Raw genomic sequence first — 13483 nt, 5'->3', positions numbered from 1 at the left:
TAAACCCCAGTTTGTGTTTTACTTTTCATAGTTTCCTTTTGAAGTTTAATGTCCAAGCTAACTGTGAAGCCATTAAAATGATTTTCCTTCTTCTGGTCTACCTTTTGCCTACCAGTAGACTTTTTCTCTGAACACTATAATTATTTCTACCTCAACCTGAGGAAAAACTTCTTTACTGTGAGGGTGCCAGAGCACTGAAGCAGGCTGCCCAGAGAGCTGGTGGAGTCTCTTTCTCTGGAGAGTTTCAGGCCCTGTCTGGATGCATTCCTGTGTGACCTGCCTTAGGTGATCCTGCTTTGGCAAGGGGCTGGACAAGATGATTTCCAGAGGTCCCTACCATTCTGTGATAATTTTTTTGGGTCCAAATTAAAAATATTATTACTTTTTACACAAGCATACTCTTCCAGACTCCAGTACACTCACCAGCTGCTGTGATGTGAACGCTGGAAGGCTCCAATCTAATTTTATTCCTGGGCCTGCGTGGTTATTTTTCTGCAGGCTTGATTTTGGACGCATAGCAGAGGTGAGGCTGGAAGTCTGGCTGAGATTGCAGTGCTCTGCCTGCTCCCAAGGGCCACTTGCTTTGCTTGTTTGTGCAGTGTGTAGCAGAAGCCACATGATCCTGGTGTTTTCAGGGAGCCTAAGTGGAAGATCAAAATGGGGTTCACATGAGGCAGGATTAGCCTGCAGATAAAACCATAGCTCCACATGTTCCTGTTCTCTGGCACTCATGATCATAAACAATTACAAATAGGCAGGACTGGGTGTGGGCAGAAAACAGACATGTCTGAAAAGAAATCAGTCTGAGCCTGAACCTGTTATCAACACACTTAGCAACTGCATAACCATTTTGCTATCAGGCTGTTGGGCAATAGTGGCAGGACTGGGTTCCCTGGTATTCATAAAAATTCAGTGCTAGGTTACCATGAACAGAAGAAGACAAAAGGGTCTGCCCTTGGATCTGCCCATGGGCAGAGAATCTCTCTTTGGATAATCTGTCATTTCTACCCTTGGCTCCTGTGTTTCACTGTCTAGTGCTAGGGCTGTTTTTTTATTTCTCTCCTTTTCTCCTGTGAATGACAGATGGAGCTTGCTGAAAATGAGACATAGATGTGATAGTGCAGCTAAAAACTGACTTGGAAGATGTCACTTGGCATCCAGAGTTGCTCTGGCACATCTTTACTGGGTATTGCACTATCCCATGCTCTAGGCCTTTGGACTGCTGATAAATTCACAGGTGGGGAAAAGGATAGTGTGCTTCTGTGAGGATTGTGTGTATTTCAGCTGTCATTACAGAGGGAACAGGACTGTGACAATTAGCTTCTGACAGATTGGAACATGAGAATGTGATTCAGCAGAGCAGAAGAGCCATCCATACACTGCCCAGTTAATTTTGATTTCAATTTTCTTCATTTCCTAGATAGCAGATAGGACTGCCCAGGGAGTTTGGAGAAGAGATTCTGTGTAATGGGTTGATTGCTTGAAAAACCTGACTGTGTCTGTCATAAGAGAGTTAAATGCACTCTGCTGATTTGCTTGATTTTGTGCTGGTTCTTCTGGCCTGGGCTGAGGGAAGTTGTGCTCTTGAGGGCACCTGGGGAAAGGAGAAAGGTTTCAGTAAGTCTGAGGGGAACATGCATGTAAACAGGAGAAGCTTCCCTTGCACGTGTTGCAGTTCCAGAAGGCTGATTGTTTAAGACACAAAATGGTACCATAGGTGCAGGGTATTTTTGCTGTGGCAGTGAGCCATGGCAGCATGGTTTTCATCAGAGACAGGGATTTCTATTCCCTATCTTACCAGCCGGCTTTTCAGACTTTCAGTGAGGGCTCCACATCCACATGTCCCTCTGTAGTCAGAAAGTGCAAAGCAAGAGAGCATGCAAGCACACTGTCCTGTGCTGGCTCAGCAAACTGTACAGGTGTCTCTGGGAGAGGTGTTGCAGTTGTACTGCAGTGATGATGAAGGTCAGTCTGCATTTCCACAGATGTTCCTCCTTTCAGCAACATGGAACTGGGTTGTGAAACTCAGTTCACTCTGCATAGAAATTCAGTGCCAATCAGCCTGTGGAAAATGAGCTGCAGGGTTTTGTGATGATACTTGGGGGAAGAGCTTAGCCCAGCTAAGAGATTAAGGGATTACTTAATAATGCATCAGAACTGCTGGACCTTCCTTTGCAGTGTTTTCCTGGGGTTTCAAAATTCCCTTTTAAAGGTGGATGCAGAATATCTTCCCTTTCCTTTTCATTTGTCCACTGCTTTATTTCTAGCCCACCCAGCTCACTTTCAGCCTTTCCCATAAACCCAAGAGCTGTCTGAATTGTATTTCTGGTTTGTTGTTGTTCAAACTGCTCAAATTTGAGCAGGTTATTCAATTGCCAACGATTCCTGGTTGGTATGAAACAAATCTACCCATGAACTCGGGTCAGTGAGGTTGTGGCAACAATGTTTGCTTGTGAATGCAGCCCCAGGACTGGCACAGAAAGGACAGGGTGTGCTTTAGGAATACCTTGAGACTGTATTTTGAACTTTGAAGCCAGGGGATTCAAGAGGAATGATGGAGGGGAACTAGTTGAACTTCTGTCTTACTCTGAGGTTATTTTACTGTTCCAGTGGCTGAGAGCATGCTGTACCTTGCTTTGGGCAGGATGGGGAGACTATGGCATGAGCATTTCTCCTAGCAAGTGAGTGCAAAGAGGCCACAGTGGAATCATGTGCCAGTAGTGGAGTTGCTTCTGTGTATTCACAATTGAAGAGAGACAGGGATCTACTGGAGAAAGTCCAGTGGAGAGCTACAAGGACTATTAAGGGACTTGAATGTCTCTCCTATGAAGGAAGACTGAGAGAACTGGGGCTGTTCAGTCTTGAGAAGGCTGAGAGGGGATCTTAATAATGTCTAAAAATATCTGAGGGCTGGGTGTCAAGATGGTGAAGGTCTCTCTTCAGTGGTGCTGTGAAACAGCAGGTACAAGCTAGAACACAGGAGGTTCCACCTCAACATGAGAGGAAGATTCTTTACTGTGAAGGTGATGGAGTCCTGGACCAGGCTGCCCAGAGAGCTTGTGGAGTCTCCTTCTCTGGAGACTTTGAAGACCAGTCTGGATGTGTTCCTCTGTGGCCTGCCCTAGGTGACTCTGCTTTGGCAGGGGGGGGTTGGACTAGATGATCTCTAGACATCCCTTCTAACCCCTAATGTTTTGTGATTCTATCACTATTCCTTGCATTTCACAGAGGCAGGACAGAAGGGGTGTCCTCTGTCTCCCTCTCACACCACAGGGCAGACCCCCTCTCTGTGTTTGAAGGGCTTTTATAGTTCTTTAAGGTGTTCATGTTTGAAAAAAGAGTCAAGAGTTTGCCTGGTCTTCCTGGGGAGTCTTCCTGTGACTAGGAAATGGATTTTTCCATTTGAATTTTACCAAAGACTTGAAATGATATTTAAAATGTTTATTTAAAATCCAAGTCAAATGCTTTTTAACAAACTGTCTCAAGATAGAAGAAACAGACTCTTTGGAGTAACTGTATTGTTTATTGGTTGTATTGCAGTAGCACCTAGAAAACCTATTGGGCTAGATGCTGAACAGATAAGAGATGGTCCCTGCCCACGGGAGCTTCCAGCCTTCAGAGCTTAGCCTCGGCATCATCCTGCTGGGGGTTCACCAAGCATTCGTTCTCCTTGCATGCTTCTGCTGTTTTAGCTGGGCTTTCCTGGGGCAATGAGGTCTAAACTGTAAGCTTCATTTCCTCATTACCCCCAACAGAGCAAAGATCAAGCAGGAGGCCAGTTTCAGGGAGCTGAACAACTTGCCCCTTTCCCACTGTACATTTCTCAAGCTGCTTTTTCACATGCTGTAGATGCCAAGCCTGTGGCTGAGCCATGTGGGCTTCCTGAGATCACTGCTGCTCCTTGAAGAGCTGTGGTTTCCTTGTTCCCAGTGTCCTCAGGCAGAGAGGTGTTTGGATAAAAGGAAGCCTTTTCAGTGGTTTATAGAATTAGGAAAAACAAAATATGGTTTTTGTTTTGCCTTCTACGTTTTCATTCAATACCTTCCTCCAGTTGCTGCCATATGGGGCAAGGGGGAAGATACAATAAAAAGCAAGCCTGACATCACACATGCACACTGTCAAATCATCAAAGTATCAAAAACAAAGCTTGCAGGAGCACAAATTTGTATAAATGTGGAGGCCAGGTGGGGAAAGGACACCGACTAAGCACATGAGGTTATCTTGTCCTATTGGGCAGCTTTAAGTGAAGTGACAGAAATTCCACCCAGTTTTGGAGCTTGTCACCTGTGTCACCATCCCATCCTTTTCCACTTCCTGTCTCAACCCTTAGGTAGAGCTGGGACTTACCTCTTCTAATTTACAGAGCCTTATAGAGACAGTCCCAGGAAGGGATGAATGAGCAATCCTTCAAGTTGGTTCATGCTTGATGAAATTTTGGAGTCTTAGGGACAAAAGGAGCCAAAGGATTTCTCTAGACCTGTCTGCTCCCTTCTCCACTATCATTGTAGTGTGGACTGGCTCCTACAGGCTGAGAAGGTGATGGGATTATGCAAATGAAGAGGAAGGGGCAATTTCATCTGTGCTTGGTTTTGGGTAGGACCTGTCCCTTTCATCTGCAAAAGAGCAAGGGAGAGCCATTGTGCTTCATTTGCAGGGACATGAGAAGGATGGGGTGTGAGAAATAGACCCAGAGCAACAAAACCCCAAAACCCTAACTGAGGTTAACAAACTTGCAAGTCAGAGAAAGGGAGAGGAGAGGTCTGGACCTTGGCAAACAGAAAAGTTGAATTGTGGTTTCCAGTGTGTTCTAGAAGCCTGGCTCTGATTGAAGCCACAGGGCTTGTGTGTAATGCTGGCAGAAGCAGAGCAACTGGCAGGTTGGCATTGTGTTAGCAGAGGAAGGACAGCTCTTTCTACTGAGGTGCTTCTAACTTGTTACCCACCCACCCCCTGAAATAAATAAATAAATATCCTGAAGCTGTGTGCATCTTCCGTGCAGCTCAGCAGAGCTGTCTCTCAACCCCTGGTTAAGAGGACCCTGTTACTGCCCCACATCTCACCAGACAAGAGCAGTGTCAGGGAACAGCATTCAAACCACAGGCCAAACGCAGAGTGCTCCAAAACCAAATCCCTCTGCCTGCAAATGAAGTTTAGTTTCTTATTACTTGTTTCAAAATGTTTTGTCACAGACTTCCTTTGGAGATGTGGAAGGAGTTAAAAAAACAATGGGATGAGTGTTCCCTGGCCCAAGCTTAATACCTAGAATCTCTGCTTGGAGCTTTTAAGGCAGAAGGACTTTCTCAGAAGTCTTCTGTCCACAGCCTATGATGCAGCGTGCATCTCTGAGAGATGCATAAGCAGCTACCAGTGTGCTTTGAGGTTATGATACTCAGCTCCCTGTACCTAAGGAAGAAAAACAAACTCTTTACCTCTGTAGAGGTGGGTCTAGATACAGTCATCTGAGTTCCATCCACATAGCCCAAAAGTCTGGGGGAGCTTTGGATGTGGACTCCTGTGACCTGTTCCAGGGATAGGCTCCAGCAGGGGCTATATGGATGTGAATCCAAATTCCCACAGTTTTTTTGGCTGCCAGTTGGCTGGGAGCCTTTATTCTATCTCTAATTCCACAAAAGAAAAAGAAACAAAACCCAATAAAGTAAAAGGTGCTTTTAAAATACCATGAGGAGAGAAACTGCCATGGAAATAAATAGCAAAAATAACAATGTTAACATTTCTGGTGTCACAGCAGCTCTGAAATTCAAGTAGTGTGCACATGCCTACAGCACTTTCTCACAGCCACTGTCAGTGTGGCCTGAGGTCCAGAGCTCAGATTGTGTCCCATTGTTCACTGAAACAACCAACTCCTCCCTGGCTGGAATGGATGTGGAGAGAAGGGGAGAGGAAAGATGGATGCAGTCTCTTCTGATAATCAGGTCCTTACTGCGCCCACCCAATGCCGTGCTTTAGTGGGACAAGGACACAAAGTTCACTTGCTTCTGTCCCTGTCATGCCTGAGGTATGATGGTCGTGCTTCAGAGCTGGAAAGGGTATTGCTTCAAATAGTCCCCCATCCGCCTGGGCAGAGGGAGCTGGTCCACCTCGGCTGTGGACTTGTTAATCCGTAGCCGGCACAGGTGCTGCAGGCTGGGGATGTTGTCCTTGTGGCCCAGCGGCCGGATGAGTTTCAAGTGCACTGCAGCTGCTGCCATCTCTTTTTGCATGGGAGGTAGAGGAGATGGAGGCGGGTACGGAGCCTCGTTCTTGCTCTCTGTTGTGCAGGACGTGACGTAATGCTGGATGAGGCTGACCACGTCAGGGAAGGCCAGGATGCGAGGCTTGGACAGGTAGTTTGAGTCGAGCCGGAACTTGCCGTCGGTGTACTCGATGCGCACGTTGGTGGGACCTCGATTTGTCTTGACAGAGAGTGTGAACAGGTAGCTGGGGTGGGTGCTGTCTCGTACCAGGAAGGTGCCCTCAGGCATCTTTTGGAGATGCTGCTTGGCCTCACTGGCAGTGATAGATCCCCAGTACCAACCTGGAAAAGTATCCCAGAGAGAACTTGTTAGGGGAAGAACATATTAAAGGACTGGTGGTATGTTTAGGGAGACCCTGGAGCCTACTGAGTTCAGGGCTTGGGAAGAACCAGCCCCAGACTTAGTAAGACCTTCAAAAATTAAGCCTGTGCCAAATTCTAAGAGTTTCCTACCTGTGCTTGTCATTGTTCTGCTGGGGCTTCTGATGAGGATGACTACTTTTGCACCTACTGCAGTTTACAGAGAAAGGGGGGCAGTTTGCAATCCTTTCTCTTAAGTCATAAAAGGCAAAGCTTTTGCTTACACTAGTAGTAAAGAACTTCATGATGCATAGTTGTAGAGACTGAAAATACACTTGCTGTATCCATAAGAGTCAGCCATGGCTGGGACAGAATCAGGTTCCCATCTGAAGTGGGATCAGGAGATTCTTCCTGGAGTTCAGATTGCAGAGTTGATTCCCTGCTCCCTGTAGCCTTCTGTCCCCATGCCTTTGTGAGCTGAGCCTTACCGGATTCTCGCAGATAGGAGAAGGTTTTTGCAATGCAGAGAAGGTCTTCTTCGGGGTCTCGTGTCTGAGGTGGGTTGCTGTCTGCAACTGGTGCTGCAAAGGCAGGTGCAGACTCCTCCTGGAAGGCCATAACTGGGAGGGGCTGCATGATTGGCTCCGACAGCTCCACCTCAATGCCCCTGGGTGACAGTCTCCTGAGCTTTTCCTCTGCCAGCAAAGGATGAGGTCTGAAATGAAGGACATAGTCTGCTATTTTCCTTGCCTTGAAATAGATTGTGGTGTCTGTTCAGTGCATGATACATTGTACTGCAATATGTCATGCTTTCTAAACAGATCCTTAATGTGCTTGTTTCAAACAGGGAGAGAGAAGGGAGGGTGTGGAATTACAGGGCTGAAGATGAGCCCTTAGAAACAAGAAGAGAGCATTGGACTCTTTTGCCTTGTAAGAAGTCTGTCTTGCAGTTTAGGTTGTTTTGAAATCTGATGGGTTTAGATGTTGCCTCCTAATATGTAGTTTCAGAGGCAATAAGGTTCATAGCAGCACTATAGCTTCACTTACATCATTACAATGTCAGAGCATTTCTTTTTCTGCCAGTGGGTTTGTTATTCATGCAGTATAATTAGACACAGAATTGGAAATAGCTTAGGTTTTGTCCTACCCACTTTCTGCTCAAGGTTGACCCGACCCTAAATGTGTCTGTTAGACCTCAGAGTAAGCTGATCTCTTAGTGGAATAATGGAAATTCCTGTTTCAGCCAAGCCTGTGCACTACACAAACTCTGCTGTCCAACAGCACAAGGGAGATCTCGATGTGACTGTAATCCCTGCCAGATTACACAGCAGGAGGGTCTGCCATGGCTGGGCTGCTCTGAAGGTTAATCCTTCTGTGTCCTAAAGAGAGACTTCATGTAGCCATTCAGCATCTAAGCAAAGCTGGGAGCTCTGATGGGGTGCTCCTTCTCTGACGCACAGTAGGTTCCCAAAGGAAGGCAGAGCTCCAGGGCAGGATGGATGTTGGGGGCCAGGGGAGACCTCATCCCCAGGCAAGCTCCTGAGCAGAAAAACATTTGTGTGCCCTGCACTGCTGTATGTCCTGTGCCGTACCCACCCCACCCTGGCACTCTCTTGCCTGAGCCATTCTTTCAGACACTTAACAGAAAAGATGGCTGAGTTTCCTGAAAAACACAGCACAGTCCTCCACATGAGACTGTCAGAGCACCACTCAGGCTGATGGTGCAAAAGTAGCAGCTACCTCCTCCCACATCACTGAAGAGAGAAGTGGAAGGAGACTCTGAGGTCATCAGAATTTCCCTTCTAATCTTCCTCCTTCTCTGTGCTTTATGTGAACAGTGACAGTTGAGGTACGTAGAAAGTGTGTTGTAAACTGATCTGCACCTGATCACAGCTGCACTCCACCTTCTCAGGGGGCTCAGGTATAGGACAGGGAGAAAGAGGAGGCAAAAGCAGCTTAGAGAGAACCTGAAAATGATTTATGAGTGAGAGGCACAATCAGTTCCATGACTCTGCATTTCTAATAAAACCATGGAGGTTTGGAGTAAGGTTTGTGAAGCCACAGGTAAACCTGAATGTACAGAGAGACACTTGCACCCACACAATGCACAGCAACCTGCGCTTGGGATTTAGAAAAGAACGTTATTCCTCTTCCATATGGCAAGTCACATTTCAGAGGCAGGGTGCCATGGTCTAGTCATGAGCTCTGTGGTGACAGGTTGGACTTGATGATCTTTGAGGTCTCTTCCAACCTTGGTGATACTGTGTGATACTCTGTGTGTGTGTGATACCTACTTGGCATTCGTGGCATTGGAGCCTCATTTCTCCATTTCTGTTAATGGGTGGCAAGCCAGACCTGGCTGGCCCTTATTCTCACCAGGCACTCTTGATCACAAGGACTGTGTTTGCAATGGCTTCCACAGAACAGGGAATCTGAATCTACCTTTAGACCTGGAAATATCTGCTGGGAAACCTTAAGAGTTTTCATGTAAGTGTCACCTGAGCTACATTTGTAGCTGTTGAGGGCTGCATTTTCGAAGCGTTTGGTTGTCTCCCTTTTAATGTCATGGTCTTCACAAATGTCTAGCTACCTGCTTTGGGGGAAAGGAGATTCCTGATTCTCCATTTTCCACCTTTTTGAGCAAAGATGACTACAAACCAGATCCTTCCATGTTCTGAACCTAACATACCAGTTCATGCTGTGCAAAGAGGGTGTCAGGCAGGACTGCTGGCAGAGCATTCTCTCTTAGGTACATTCTTATATGGACTGTTCACTGAGCTGAAAATGACTGTGATCAACATGAAGGAAAATCAGTCCTGCACTGCTTGCTGCCCACTTGCTCTCTAGAACTCAGATACTCCCCAGGCATATAGAACTTTTATTTTTTCCCTTAATACCTGCTTTGAAGAGGAGATTAGGAATTGGCTAAGAGGCTGGGAAGGAAGGGAAACAAGAGACAGCAAAGCTGCACAGGGAAATGTACCCCCAGTGCACTGCAGAAAGTTATTACTTTCAAGGGCTCTAGCCATTCATAGTTTGACCAATTTTGTGATTTTATCACTAAGTTTCTTTTACAGAGCCACTGTGGGTCTTTCTCAAGCAGAGCACATGTGCTTGCAATTAACTTTCACACTGTGTGTTCTCTGCTGCCTTACACTTTCTGCCACTTGAAGCCCCCATGCAGTCAATGGAGTCTTCCAGTACAGCCAGGGCAGGGCCATGCTTATACTCTATTTTCCTTCTGTATACCTGCCTCATACCTCTCTCCCACTACAAAATCCTAGTGCAACTATAGCCTTAAAGAAGCATGATGGAACAGAGGAGGGGGATTAGAAATTCTCAAGAAAGGGGGATTAGAAGTCCTGGTGTCCTAACAGGCTGAAGAAAGAAGAGCTGTTGCTGTGACCAAACAGAGCAGCTCCAAGAACAGGAAAGGGAGAGCAGAGGAATCAGTTTGTTAATGGCAACTCCCACTTGCAATACAAGCACATTTGCAAGAGGGGTAAGAAGGTTTTGCTGGGAATAAGAACATGCTGAAAAAGACAGCTGACATGAAAAAGCCTTTTAGTGGGGCAAAGTTAAATGATTGGTGTTTGTAAGAAAGAAAGAAAGAGAGACAGGTGGAGGATCAGGACTGAACAGCGTAAAGTGCTAGTACAACAACTGCTATGAGGAAGAAAACCAATACATAAAATTTGGCATGTTTGGAGTCTTGAGAGACACAATGAATGAGCTTCCCTATGCTTTGGCAATTAGTGTTTCAAAAAGCCTTGGAAAGCCAAGAAAGTTCGAGAGAATCAGATATGTCTGGTATCAGTTAGTGTTAGCTTTGCAGTTACTCTGCTGATAAGGTAAATTTTGTAACAGTACAACTAGTAGAAGAAGGTGTGTCAAGCTGCTCTCCCTTCCATCAGCCCCATCCCAAGACACCCATGGCAGCTTGGCCTGAGTAGGAGGGAGAGTATGGAGTCCAGGATGTATGGAATCCTAGAGCATAATGTAAACTGACAATAAATGGGCATTAAAAAACAGCCATCTACACATAACAAGTTCTTAGTAGGTGAAGGGAAGCAGTAGCTCTTAGTATTTTAACCCTGGAAAACAGCTTTGGGTAAGGATGTCACAAAGCCTAAGCTGAAAAATTAATTGCCTTGGCCATGGCTATAGGAACTGCAGCAGCAGTCTGAAAATGAGAGTGAAAACAAACCCGCTTGAGTAGTAGGAAAGTATTGGTAAGCATGAGCTCTGCTTGTCTGTGGAACAGATCTTAAGGGAAAATGGCAGAAAAATCCCCACGCCTTAGCCTTCAAAGCAGCCAAGGCAAAAGCATTGGCCCTGAAGAAAATCTGCTGTGCGCAGGAGAGCTGGGAATGCTGACAGCATGGCTCAGGCTGAAACGAATGCTGACGCTTCCCAAATATGCAACTTGGGTAAAAATGCTGGATGATGCCTGCAGACTAGCTCTTTACTCAAAGTGATGATCTGAGCTGACCATAGGGATACTGAAATGCCAACATGCTGGCACCACACGGCAGAGAAGAGACTTGCTGTTACCCCTTCCACTGAACAAAGGTGGTGTTAACGTACATGTGCCACCCACGGCTTTCATTCTCCAGAGTGCCATGTATGGCTAAGTCTGTATACATGTACATACATCTAATCCTAATAAGCAAGGGGAAAATGAAATAGTGTTCAGCATAAAGATTTACTTAGATAAAAACATCGGAAGGGACGTTTCCAGGGGAGGTTCTCCCTGAAGGCAGCTTGTTTCACCGAGACATTAAAGAACACCTCTAGACTGGGGCTTATTTCCAGCTGAGGCTGCACACATGGCACTGAACAACACACACAGAGGCACTAGTCATTTTTACTCCCCCAAAGACCTGGAATACCACCTAGATTTTCATCAGTAGAAAGCATGGAAATCAGGAATACTTCATGGTCCCATGATTTTTGGCCATAGAATCTAAAAAGCAGACACAAGAGGCAAACACACAGAACTCAGCACTCAGCCAGCGTGAGCCATTGCCATTCCATTACAGTCACACACAGCAACTCAAATGAGCCGAAACACTTCCCCAGAGGATCTTACTAATTAGAATTACCAAACCATAACTAGTGATGAAGGCTGCAAAACATCTTACCCCTGAACACAGAGGATCATGTCACTCCTGGACCAAGAGAAAAGCATTAAGTCTTCAAGAAGGGGGGAAGCGCTTTCTCCTCTTCTCTTTGTCTCTTCTCGTCTCCTTCCCTCGCTTCCCAGAGGGGACAAGCTAGTTCCAGCCTCTCGGTAGGGGATGACGGCGAGAGGAAGCTGGAGAAGCCCAGCAGAGCCGTGCTCCAGAATCGGAAGTGGCCCAGCAGGCGAGTGGGGCTATCCAAGAGACTCTTTGCAGGCAGCTCAGTAACTTTGGCCAGAGAAAGGTGTGCCCTGCAGTGCCTCTGGAAGGGACGTCTTCTGCTTCTGCTTTTCACACTGCGACGACAAATAGTTTTAAAAATAACCAAAGGGAAATGACATCTATTTAAAGAGGAACTGATCTTCCTTCAGTCTTTTAGAAAAAAAAAAACAACAAACAACCAAACAACACAAACCAAACCCAAACAAAAAGAGAGAGATTCCGAGCTCTCCGCAATGGATGCTAATAAATAATGCCCGCGGGGCGTGCGGGAATAGAGCCGGCAGAGCACCGACCGCCGTTCCTCTTGCCTCTACGACTAATGAAGCTCCGTGCAGAAAAAAGAAACCACCACCCTACTGAGTAATCTTTTGTTTGCCCCTTTTAATCTGTTCCAGGAAGTGAGGGATTCCTGGAATCGCATTGTATTCACATCACTCTTCCGACAGCGGCCCGGCGGGGGGGGCTAAAACCAGCGAGAGAGGAGGTATAAATAGCTATGCCCATAGCGGCCGCGAAGCCCTCCCGAGAGGGGAGGGAGGGGAAAGAACTCGCCAGCCGTGCGGGGTCTCGTTCGCGGAACCGCCTTTCATCCATTTCCAAGAACTTTCCAGGAACGCGGGGCCGCCGTGGAGGGCGCTGCCAATAGGCGCCGCCGCCGTAAGCCCGTCCGCCAATGGGAGCTGACAGAGAACTCTCGGTTACCAATAGGCGTAAAACGCCCTGAGGCCGCAAGCCAATAGGATGCCGCCGCCGCCCCCTCCTGCCGCATGCGCGGGAGAGGCCGCGGCACCTGTCCTTTCTTCAACGCAACAGCGCCATCTTCTGAAGACTTAGAGAACAAGTAGCGTAAGAAGCCAAATCAGACAAAGCTGTGTCCTCGCTTCAACCTGCCAGGGCAGAGGCTTTTCGCTCTGCTGACATCTATGTAATGCATCCCAGAGGGCGGATTTCTCAAAAAGCCAGGAAAAGTACACGGCTGTCTCTCGGGGGACGCAGTGTTTCAGAAAAACAAGTCGCTGTGTTTTCAGCTGATGGTGATCGTTTCTTTATTACAGCCAGTATGGATTGCCACCAGACATTGCTGTCAAAGCAGGGACCTCTGTGCCAATCGTTTTCATGTATCATACAATCATAGAACGTTAGGGGTTGGAAGGGACGTCTAGAGATCATCCAGTCAAACCCCCCTTCCAGAAAGGCTCACCTAGGGCAGGTCACACAGCAAAGCATCCAGGTGGGTTTCCAAAGTCTCCAGAGATAGAGACTCCACAGCACCGCCGGGCAGCCTGTTCCATGCTCCATCACCCTCATAGTAAAGAAGTTGCTGCTTACATTGAGGTTGATCTTCCTGTGTTCAGGCTTATACCCACCGTTCCTTGTCCTATTACTAAGCACCACCAAAAAGAGACTGGCACTTTCATCTTGGCACACATCCCTCAGATTTGTATAGATGTGAATAAGTTCTCCTCTCAGCTTTCTCAAGACTAAACAGCCCTAGGTCTCTCAGTCTTTCTTCATAGCAGAGATA

General features: G+C 46.8%; 2 protein-coding genes across 2 annotated transcripts in view; one reads left to right on the top strand and one right to left on the bottom strand.

The window, feature by feature from the left end:
* The window catches only part of MAPKAPK3 (MAPK activated protein kinase 3), a 127627-nt gene that overhangs the window by 59739 nt on the left and 54405 nt on the right, over positions 1 to 13483 (top strand). The window lies entirely within an intron of this gene.
* CISH (cytokine inducible SH2 containing protein) lies at positions 3427 to 12598 on the bottom strand. The gene is made up of 3 exons (XM_068157830.1): positions 11698 to 12598; positions 7042 to 7268; positions 3427 to 6535 (listed from the first exon to the last, which is right to left on the bottom strand). The coding sequence occupies exons 1-3, from the start codon at positions 11742 to 11744 to the stop codon at positions 6033 to 6035; spliced, it is 777 nt and encodes a 258-aa protein (XP_068013931.1). The 5' UTR covers positions 11745 to 12598; the 3' UTR covers positions 3427 to 6032.

This window comes from Melanerpes formicivorus, unplaced genomic scaffold (genome assembly GCF_026170545.1).
Source record: "Melanerpes formicivorus ecotype bairdi unplaced genomic scaffold, bMelFor1.0.p_v2 SCAF_38, whole genome shotgun sequence".
Lineage (NCBI taxonomy): Eukaryota > Metazoa > Chordata > Aves > Piciformes > Picidae > Melanerpes > Melanerpes formicivorus.
The sequence above is the reverse complement of the archived record's forward strand: the minus strand, read 5'-3'. Positions and strand labels throughout refer to the sequence as shown.

Bases quoted from the DNA above. Each gene is read 5' to 3' on its own strand.
- CISH (XM_068157830.1), bottom strand. From the start codon at position 11,744: ATGCTTTTCTCTTGGTCCAGGAGTGACATGATCCTCTGTGTTCAGGG. The intron at 7,269-11,697 runs GTAAGATGTTTT...CCTTCATTTCAG, and splicing joins ATGATCCTCTGTGTTCAGGG to ACCTCATCCTTTGCTGGCAG. The intron at 6,536-7,041 runs GTAAGGCTCAGC...ATACTTTTCCAG, and splicing joins CTCCTATCTGCGAGAATCCG to GTTGGTACTGGGGATCTATC.